General features: G+C 43.2%; 1 protein-coding gene across 1 annotated transcript; it reads right to left on the bottom strand.

Moving 5' to 3' along the window:
• Window positions 1-1,314: 1,314 nt before the first annotated feature.
• Window positions 1,315-2,292, bottom strand: ptf1a (pancreas associated transcription factor 1a). Its single transcript, XM_071531092.1, has 2 exons — window positions 1,668-2,292; window positions 1,315-1,517 (listed from the first exon to the last, which is right to left on the bottom strand). Exons 1-2 carry the CDS (start codon window positions 2,290-2,292, stop codon window positions 1,315-1,317), a joined length of 828 nt encoding a protein of 275 aa, XP_071387193.1.
• Between the last annotated feature and the right edge of the window lie 8,601 nt (window positions 2,293-10,893).

The raw sequence follows: 10,893 nt of genomic DNA, 5'->3' as shown, positions 1-10,893 counted from the left end.
GGAGGGATGCCGCTGTACCACGGGAAAATCTGGCCCGCGAGCACCTGGCAGCACAGAGCGGCATTCAACAGCCTTTCCCAGCCTGACATCCACCATACTGCTGCATGGCTGTCTGGCCTTTAAACACCTTCAGCTGTTGTGGGGGTATACAGTTTGGGCTCATTAGCATGTCATTTGCATATTTATGTCATGATATTGCGCTGTGTTGGGATGGGAGGAATTGTCATTTGGGGGGAAATGACAATTCCTCCCATCCCTGCACATCAGCTTTTGGGGATTAATAGTGAATCTGTTATAGGGCTGTTGATTAGATTGAGATTGGTTTATCCATATTATGCAATGCAAGTGGTATTAAGACGTCTGTTAGGCCTAAATGAATCATCTACCTTAGTACCAGTAATATTATGTCATTTCCAGCTATCTCTATGGCATCTTTTGGCTGCTGGTACAATATTGGAAAGTGTTGCATTTAGAGTGACACACAAAAAAAAAATCAGATTTTCTTTATTATTGTGCCACAGATCTGATCTTCTCATGGCTGTCTAATCAGGGAGAAACCATACGGATTGTGATTCTTCCATTAGGAAACTATTAAAAGATGTATCTGCACCACAACAAGATAGAAAACAATCTTCCTCTGTAGCCAGGAACTAGCAGTGGAAAGGCCAAGCTGTGGTCAGTTGACTGCTGTTTTGAATTTTAGAATTTCATATTTCATATTTAGTTTTCATACCCCCCACTTTCTATACATACCAGAGTTGTTACACTCTCTAAATGATGCAAGGACATAGTAGCTTAGTTATATTTATATGTTCCCCTTTCAGCTGACCAATGATCAAGCCTATGACAGAATTAGATTTTTGGAAGAATCAGAGAAGAATTCAATCAGAAAACGTGGATTATTTTTTTAAATCATTGGGCGCCTTTATTTGCAGATTGCATATAAATATAAATCATTGTACAACAATATAAAAATAGTTTTTCCTCTCATATTCATTGCCATTAAATTAAAACATATATTATCCAAATTATGAAAACAATTAAATACATAGTTTCTACATGATTGCCAGTTGCCTGAATTACAAAAATAAAGAATATCAACGTCATATAAATATTTACAAAATCATTGAATGCAATATCAACAACTATACGCTCACATGGTGTTCACATTTTTTTTTTACAATGCGCGCTCAAGTGCACATTAACAAAACATTAACATAATCCATTATACCTTCACATTTACAATGTGCGTTTTACAAGACAAAGTCAAAGACGTGACGTGGGGTCAGTGTGTGTGTGTGTGTGTGTGTGCGTCTAGGCCACCAGGCCGAAGGGAGGCTCGTTTTCGATGTCCGTGAGGCCGGACTTGGTGTGCAGTTTGCGGGGGTCCTCCGGCGTCCAGACCTTGGCGGTGCGGATGATGTTCTGCTCGCGGAGCTGCTTCTCGTCCGACCACGACAGGGAGTGACCGGCCAGCGGGGGCAAGCCGTAGTCCGGGTCGCTGGGTGAGGGAGACCCTGGAAAGAGAGAGAGGGAGAGAAGTGTGCATTAGGCTACAATCATCATTCACAACTCTTTCTATTCTATTTTATTATTTCTTATTCGATCTATTATCTATCTATCTGTCCCTGCATTCCTAATCAAGGTAAAGAGGCAAATGAACTCACTTGTGCCTCGGTGACAGATGATGACTTTCTTGGGCTGCGTGTGCGCCTCGCTGCTGGAGTTCCGGATGGGCAGGTCCGACTGCACCAGCTCGGCGAGGAAGTTGATGTAGCCGATGGCCAGCCGCAGCGTGTCCACCTTGGAGAGGCGCTTCTCGTAGGGCAGGGTCGGGATGTGCGAGCGCAGCCCCTCGAACGCGTCGTTGATGGACTGCATCCTCCGCCTCTCCCGGACGTTGGCCGCCTGCCGCAGCTGCTGCATCTCCGTCTCCGAGCGCATCCGCCGCCTGCGCTTCAGCAGCGGCCCGCCGCGGTGGCGGTCGCCCATGCGCGGCGAGAGGTCCGGCGTGCTGTCCGCGCAGCCGTACGAGAAGGTGGACGACGACGAGGAGAAGGACAGGTCGCCGATGTCGTAGTCCCCATCGCGAGGCGCCGCTCTGCCGCCGCTGTCCTTGCCGTAGTAGTCTTGGAAGTGGCAGGTGAGGAAGTCGACGTCCTCGTCCAGAAAGTCGTCCGTGTCCAAGTGTCCGTCCCTCGAGGACTGGTCGGTGAAAAACTCGTCATCGTCGAAGTAAGGAGGGGAGGAGAAAGAGTCCAGTGCGGAGAAAGGGTCCAAGACACTGTCCATCTTTGTCTGCTTCTTTCTCCTGTTGTCGCCGGTAACAATGAGACCGACCAGCCGTTGTTCTTTTCTTTTTTTTCTTTCTTTTTTTTACAACTCGTTGCTCAGTGGTTGCTGTTGGACGGTCAACAGTTAGTTTTAGTTGAAGAACCGGCACGCGAGGGTTCTTTATAGCGACATCCATAGTCGCGTGCCGTTTGCTAGGAGCGCCAACCAATCACAGCTCGGTCCGCGAGGCGCACCTCGAGATAATCCCTGTAACGCCACGCCCCCCCCCCCCCCCGCCGCCACAGCGCTACTCTAACCTCTAACCTCCACCCTGATACTAGTTGCGGGTCTCTCCTATAGCCTACCGAACTCCATAAAAAAGAATGTTTCAAAATGTTTCAATTCAATTCCGATCCACCAAACATAGCACAATATTTAAATAAACTTTCAACTTTTACAGTCGGTTCGCCTGTTATTCCCACTCTCTTCTCCCCATCAAAACATGCACCGTGGTGGGAGGTGGCGAACTGCCTGAACCAACTGTAGAAGTTAAACATGTATTGGAATAAGCTCTAATTTATGTATTGGATGCATACCGAAAAAAAAAGGACAGATTTTTGAATGAAGTTCGGCGTGACGTTCTCTCTATACAAGAGAGGGGCTATACCCTAACCTCTAACCCTAACCCAGCAGCGGTCTCATAATGCATCAATGTCATTGTTTTTCACGTGATGTTTGAAAATAGTAAATTGTGATTAATCTGATTGCTTTAACTTGGCATCACAAGATGATCAGGGTTTGTTTTTTGCTCATGGCATTGACTTTAGACTGTTTACAAAAAAATAAAAAATAAACATTTAAACTTTCTGTCTAGCAACAAGTGGCTGAATGGAGATGTGTTAGATTATTAGAAAGTAGCCTTATCGCAGGCTGGTGAACAGTATTGGAGTCATTTTCAAGCGCATTTCTAACACCGTCTCTATTATACTCATATTCAAAATATTGATATGCCCATTGCAATGCTCAGGTTTACATGCAGCAATAGGCTTAATCAATTGTGCACAGTGATTGACCATCTTATTGATAGCCTAAACTGCCCATACACATAAGATAAACTCTACTGTAATCATCGGTTATCATTTTTCGATTGCTTTTTATATAATTTCATATTCTATCCTGCAGCACTCACGTTCCATAGTGAAATGTCATTGTTAAAGAAGAGACACTACAGGATTAGCCCACATAACACGGTGTTTGGAGTGAGTAAAACAGGCATTTTCCAGCTATTAAAGGAGTCACAGTGGGCTACTGCCTTTTATGAAAGCTACCTGTTGCCGTCAATAGACAGACACAAGCTGTAGGAGCTGGTCTATTGAGAAGTCAATGGTGGGGCCACTTTCAAATGACTGAACACACGCACACACACACACGCACGCACACAAACAGTTTCTGCCTCTCGTGCCTCTCCTCCCATAGTCCGCATACTTAGCTGTGTGTGTGTTTCTGTGGGGGTTTCTATATGATTTGACGCACGGATCCTTATTCATCAGAGAGGGGAAAAAAAAAAAGAAGCCAATGACATAAATGAATCATCAATCATCGTTTATGTGTCAATCTGTGCTATTCACCCAAGAGGCCGAGATGAGGTGGCTCAACACACTGATGTTAAACCTACGGGAATCCTAAATAATGAATGCGCGCGGCAACAGGTATCAGCCTGTCACGACCAGATGGCTTATTTTCAATGTAATGTAGAGAATGGGTCGTTTCTGTCACGACACACATGGCCTCATCCTTAGCTGGAATTATTCTGATATTGTTTTGGTCAATATTGGTTCATAAACTCCCCAACAAATAATCAGTATTGGTTCATAAACTCCCCAACAAATAATCAATATTGGTTCATAAACTCCCCAACAAATAATCAATATTGGTTTATAAACTCCCCAACAAATAATCATTATTGGTTCATAAACTCCCCAACAAATAATCAATATTGGTTTATAAACTCCCCAACAAATAATCAATATTGGTTTATAAACTCCCCAACAAATAATCATTATTGGTTCATAAACTCCCCAACAAATAATCAATATTGGTTTATAAACTCCCCAACAAATAATCATTATTGGTTCATAAACTCCCCAACAAATAATTAATATTGTAAACTCCCCATAATTTATTGTGGTTATTTATTGTGATAATTTATTATTATTATCATTATCACCATATGATGATGATGATGATGATTATTATTGTTATTATTATTGTTGTTGTTGTTGCTGTTCTGCTTCATATTGATTTCCCTAACAGTAATCAAATCAACTATATTTATACAGCGCTTTAAAACACAACACTAGGCTACCTAAGAATAAAACCATAAAATATTATGGGGGAAAAAGAAATAAATAAATAGATAAAAAAAAATATATATATATAGCCTACTTATATTATTATGACACAGCAAAAAGCCATGAAAAAAAAAAGGTTTTAATACGAGTTTTCATTCCAGTCTTGACCACTCATAAGTCTTCAGTTTCATTCATAAGTCTTAACCAATGACCAGTTTCTCCATAAAAGTCCATAAAACAAGAGTATACAGGCTAATGAGCGGTCCAGTCTGCAGTACTGCTCTACAAAAGCAAACAGCAGTAGGCTACGTTTTATGTTCTTTAAGGTCAAAGGTTATAGTTAGTAGATTTTATAGCAACAGAAATGAATGAATCATTTGAAAGCATGTATAGTCCACTTCTGCACCAATAATATTTTTTGTTTGGACACGAATTAAACATTTAAGTAATATTTTCTCAGTTCCCCTATACTCAAGCAATTACTATCTAATTGCCTACTAATAATAGTCTACTAATATTTGGCTTTGTAGGGTAGAATAAAAAAAGGGTTTATTGCGTGCACATGGGATTTTCTCTTGGACCAGAATAATAAACATAATCCATATTTTAATTCTGCAGAATATGAAGGAAAAGCTGTGCACGTTATGGAGTGAACGGCTTCCCTCTGTCTCCAGCCTGAAGCGCACACATTATAATATATCTGACTGCTGATCCGCACGAGAGCCCTTACCTCAACTCATTTATTTAGCCGTAAGTGGGCAGCGCCACTGCCATAAATAGCTGCACCAGTAAAGTGGTCGATGCGCCACTTGTGCCAGCCAGTACGGTTTTATTGGGAGAACTGGTTGACAAATAAAAGCACAGTGGTGGCCCCGGGGCGCGCGCCTCTCTTGACACCTCACGCGACAAATTAACTGCTCCCCGGTACCGGAACGTGCAAAGGAGGCTACCAACCGGTCTGGGGTCTGTAAGTAAGCATCTATTCAGTCCATTCAGAGGACGACTGAAGGGGCTCACTTTGTTTAGCCGAGAAAAAAGGTCTTTTTTTTTTTTTTTTTTTTTTTTCAAAGGCAGGGCGTGCGCGCGTGTGTGTGTGTGTGTGTGTGTGTGTGCGTGTAGATGTTGGTGGCGAGATAGAAAAGCTGCAACACGGGCCGCGGCCGTGGGAAGAAGGCCACTTGCGTCCCTGTAGCCAGTCAATGCAACATGTCGTGTTATAAATGAGGCTTGTGCTCGCTGCTGCTGTCTGACATAATAAAGCTGTATATGCCGGGAGCGCGCATGCCGCAGAACAGGGAGATTACGCGGTGGCCGACACGCACATCACGGGCTCAACCAGGTGCTGGACTGAGAAGCAAGAATGCGCTATAAAAAATAAAAAAAAAATATTATGGCACTTCAATTAAAGAAGGGCTCAAAATTCAAACCGTTGCCTGTCACTGCCATTTGGGGGCGCTCGTAGAGTAGTGGGTGTAGGGATTGAACTGGATACTAATTTTCATCACAATATAATTATTTTTAGTAGAAATAGACCTATGATTCACCTAACGTTCACACATAAGAAATTAATAATATTTGACACCAAGACTTCAGTCTAACTTGTCTAAATGTTGTCTAAATGTTTTGTATTATGCAATATTTTCAAGGGCACTTCTCTTGTTTAATTTGGCACAGAAACGGAAAGAATAAAGTAACATCCATTTTTCTACACTTTACATTTTCCTATAGCTCGCTATTATGAACCATATCTCCCATTCCCATTTCAAGCTTCCATTTCTCTATCAACACCTACACATGGGATTTTCCTGGCCCTCAGGGAAGTAATGTGGATATGGTGATATGTTAATACCACTTGTAGACTCAGGAACGTTAACCAATACAGTGAATCAGGGGGTATAGTTTCCTAATTTGTTTTATCGAAAATAGAATAGAATACACTTTTTGCATCATTTTGTCATCTTAATAATATCTTCACCATTGACTCAAAAGATTGTCTATTTTATGTTTTATGGATTTCAACTCTATAACAACTTTGTATCCCATTGGATTAAGTCATTCCAGCTGACATGAAGTATTGCGTTCACGAAAAAGCATTAAATGATGTAATTTAGAAATACAGAACACAAAATAAATTGAATAAATGGATGCGATTTGTGCTCATAATGTCAATGCATTTCAAATGTGTTTGTTTATTAGCGTCTAAATGACAAATTTCATGATCCAATAACAGTCAAACACGTCAAACATTTTCAATTCGTATACAAATGTGTGTTCTGTTCTGTTTTTGGTTCTGTTTTCTTTTTTGTAATGTTTTGAGTTAATATAATAGATGAGATAAACCTTTTTTCCCACCTGTTTTCCTTAATAGCCGATGGTTCAGTGTTCATTTATTTTGAGTGCTTAATAATAAAAATAAGAATAATCAACCACTATTCTCGTCTTTAATTCAAGATGTAGATCTACTCATTACTCAATGATTAACGACAAGATCAAATAAAAACAGAATCCAAAGGGAAGACAGCGGCCAGATCTCTCCATAGAAAGTGTAGTTGTGTGTGTGTGTGTGTGTGTGTGTGTGTGTGTGTGCGTGTTCGTGCGCGCGCGCTCGTCATCATTGTGTCGAGCAGCCAGCGACTCCAGCTGACTGTCAGACTTGACTTAACTTTATCACTAAGGCAAACAGTGTGTGCGTGTGTGTTTGTAAGGTGTGTGTGTTGCATTGCCGTGTAGAAGTGTGTGCCCCCCCCCCCTCTCTCTCTCTCTCCCTCCCTGAAAGACAGATTATAATTCGAACCGTGGGGTTTTTTAACGCGCCGTGACCGCGCGCACCACGTCGTCTCATTGATGAACGTGCTGCCCATTCTGACCTGGCCGCCTGCGCGAGCGGAGCAAGTGTTTCCGTTCCCATGCAGCCCCTCGGTCTGCAGCATGCAGCAGGCTGGACGGTGGATTAACCGCACACCGGTCACGGTGCGCGGCGGGGAGTGGGTGGGTGGGTGGGTTAGTGGGGGTATAAAATCTCCAGTACCGAGCCTGTAATTCGAATTCGCTTCGAATGAGAACGGGGGTAAAGTAATACACGTGCACGCGCCCGCACGCACACATCGGACAAGAGTTCTGATCCAAGACATCCAAAACTGTTCCCATTTGGAGTTAGAGTTTATTTTATCTCTTTCATTGTGTTGTTATATTAATCGTTGACAGCAAATATGAGAATAAATAAGAGAATAGTGGTTGATTACAATTTTACAGGGGTCCTTGAAGGGGTTCCAGGGGTCCTTGAGGGGCTCCAGGGGTCCTTGAGGGGTTGTCAGGAGGTCCCCAACAAAATGAGGAATAGTTTAATTTTAATTTTACATTCAATAGAAATTATCCCAATTAGAGAATGTTTAAGAATGCCTATTGTAATCATGATGTAGTCTAGTGGTGAATAAAAAGGTGGATAAACTACTGTATCAATACAAACAGAAATGTATAATATTCACCTGCTTTCTTCTGATTCTCATACCCTTCTCACTGTTGCATATTGTATATATGCTTTTATAATGGTTCCACTTATTTCAGACTGAAGACATTGATTGTTTTATGTTATATTTGTAGCATATTTTTTGTTATTTTTTCATATGGGAAATATGAATTTCTTCTTTGCCTCATTAAGTCCTACTGCTGTTATAATGCTATAATCCATACTTTTACATACATATATTAATACATTCTACTTAACATGTGTTGAATGTGTTGGTTGCATCTGTTTCTGTAACAGGAATTTGCTATATTCTTGTTTATACTATTTGTCTTTGCTGTATGCTATAACTGCTGCAACAACCCAGTTTCCTTGTGGGGATCATTTACATTTTATTTTATTTTCAGAAAGGTGTTGATTTTTTTTTTTTTTCTTCAAATGAAAAGAAACTATCTAATAACTTATTGATAACATTTGATGATGTATGTATGACTTTACCTCATATAGATTTATATCGGCCTAAAAAGGTGGTAAACCCCATTCCTTTGAATTAAAAGGTGATAAACTGGGTTTCGGTACCCTCCACTACACCCCTCTGCCTTATTGCTGGGTTCCTCACTGCTGCTGCCGTAGTGCCTATGAGCTCTTTGGAGGAGGAAAACTGGAAAAGGAAATCCAGAAAGTGAACTACAGTAGACAAATGTGTCGGATTAGACAGAGTTAATCCTCCCACAGCGGCGATTCAGCAGTAATCCCTGTAATCTGCGGCTACAGGGGATTATCCGACTGGATGACTAAGAGACAAATTAAAGGGATTTGTTGAACAGCAATTTAACAATTTAATAAGCTGCATCTTCCACCACGATAACCTCTGTTGGCCATTTGAAAGTATCTACATTTGGTTGATATTTTGTGCAAAAGAGAAAAACCTATTTTTAGCCTTAAATGCAAAGTAAAGGACTGCATTGAACGTTTTCTGGAAAAAACAATAGTCATGAAAAATCCTATGGGCCAGTTGTTCAAAAAGTGAGATCCAGGCACTTCCAGGTATCTTGGTGGCTCCCGGGGTCCTTGAGGGGGTTCTAGAGGTGCTTGATGGGTTCCAGGGGTCTTTGATGGGGTTCTAGGGGTGCTTGAGAGGGTTCCAGGGGTGCTTGAGGGGGTTCCAGGGTGCTTAAGGGGGTTCCAGTGGTCTTTGATGGGGTATTAGGGGTGCTTAAGAGGGTTCCAGGGGTGCTTGAGGGGGTTCCAGGGGTCTTTGATGGGGTATTAGGGGTGCTTAAGAGGGTTCCAGGGGTGCTTGAGAGGGTTCCAGGGTGCTTAAGGGGGTTCCAGTGGTCTTTGATGGAGTGTTAGGGGTGCTTAAGAGGGTTCCAGGGGTGCTTGAGGGGGTTCCAGGGGTCTTTGATGGGGTTCTAGGGGTGCTTGAGGAGGTTCCAGGGTGCTTAAGGGGGTTCCAGTTGTCTTTGATGGGGTGTTAGGGGTGCTTAAGAGGGTTCCAGGAGTGCTTGAGGGGGTTACAGGGGTCTTTGATGAGGTTCCAGGGGTACTTGAAGAGGTTCTAGGGGTGCTTGAGGGGGTTCCAGGGGTCTTTGATGAGGTTCTAGAGGTGCTTGAGGGGGTTCTGGGGGTCTTTGATGGGGTTCTAGGGGTGCTTGAGGGGGTTCCTGGGGTCTTTGATGAGGTTTCAGGGGTGATTGAGGGGGTTCCGGGGGTCTTTGATGGGGTTTTAGGGGTGCCTGAGGGGGTTAGGGGTCTTTGATGGGGTTTTAGGGGTGCCTGAGGGGGTTGTAGGGGTCTTTGATGGGGTTTTAGGGGTGCCTGAGGGGGTTCTAGGGGTGCTTGAAGGGTTCCAGGGGTGCTTGAGGGGGTTCCAGGGGTCTTTGATGAGGTTCTAGGGGTGCCTGAGGGGGTTCTAGGGGTCCCCACCAAAATGAGGAATAATTTAATTTCACTATGATTTAATTCACTAGAAATTACCCTAATTACAGAGTGTACAGTAACTATTTAATCCTAGGTTTCACTACACAGTTTTACAATTCAAATACTAAGTCAACAACTAAAATCTTCCCATGTCGGTCCCTGGAAATAAATCTGATAAATGCTTCCAATGTGTCTAGTGGGAAGTTCGTCACATGGAAATAGCCGTAGCCTATTTTCATCACCTGTTGACTTTGTGCAGCAAACGTCGTCGAAAGAAGACAGCCGCCCTCCCTGTCATTCTAGGTCTGCTGTGTCTTTAGCAGGCTAGTTATTTTCCTTTTCGACGTCTCTCCTACGACACTGGGCGGTAGCCGAAACAGAACCTGTAGGCTACATACTGTCAGCCGATAACCGGTGGATTTATGAATGAGCCGCTGCTCCGCCGGCATTTTAACCCACCTGTTACCTGAACACGCGAGGGTTTCTTCTCTCTCTCTCTCTCTCTCTCTCTCTCTCTCTCTCTCTCTCTCTCTCTCTCTCTCTCTCTCTCTCTCTCTCTCTCTCTCTCTCTCTCTCTCTCTCTCTCTCTCTCTCTCTCTCTGTTTATGAGACACACACGAAAGCGGGTCACGGAGTGTCAGAGCGCGAGCTGCCGAGCACCGGGGAGCCCTGGGAATCCCGCCACATGCGCGCGAGACGCCGACAAGCTAGCACAGACGGGACGCAGCGAGGGCGCATACTCGCTCTGCAAACTGACAGATCAGAGCGCGTTCCCGTGGAGGGTCTAGCGACGACCGGTGCGCGTTCCCGTGTAGGGCCATGTCATTTTTTGTTCCAGGGCATCAAGCTTTACTTTGCGTTAGGCTATAGGCTATTCAACCA

The sequence above is a fragment of the Centroberyx affinis genome, unplaced genomic scaffold (genome assembly GCF_046629955.1).
Source record: "Centroberyx affinis isolate AG114_WGS23_722 - 3 ecotype Tasmania unplaced genomic scaffold, CSIRO-AGI_Caff_v1 ptg002031l_1, whole genome shotgun sequence".
NCBI lineage: Eukaryota > Metazoa > Chordata > Actinopteri > Beryciformes > Berycidae > Centroberyx > Centroberyx affinis.
This window is presented reverse-complemented; position numbering and strand designations above follow the sequence as displayed.

Bases quoted from the DNA above. Each gene is read 5' to 3' on its own strand.
- ptf1a (XM_071531092.1), bottom strand. From the start codon at position 2,292: ATGGACAGTGTCTTGGACCCTTTCTCCGCACTGGACTCTTTCTCCTCC. The intron at 1,518-1,667 runs GTGAGTTCATTT...CTCTCTTTCCAG, and splicing joins CATCTGTCACCGAGGCACAA to GGTCTCCCTCACCCAGCGAC.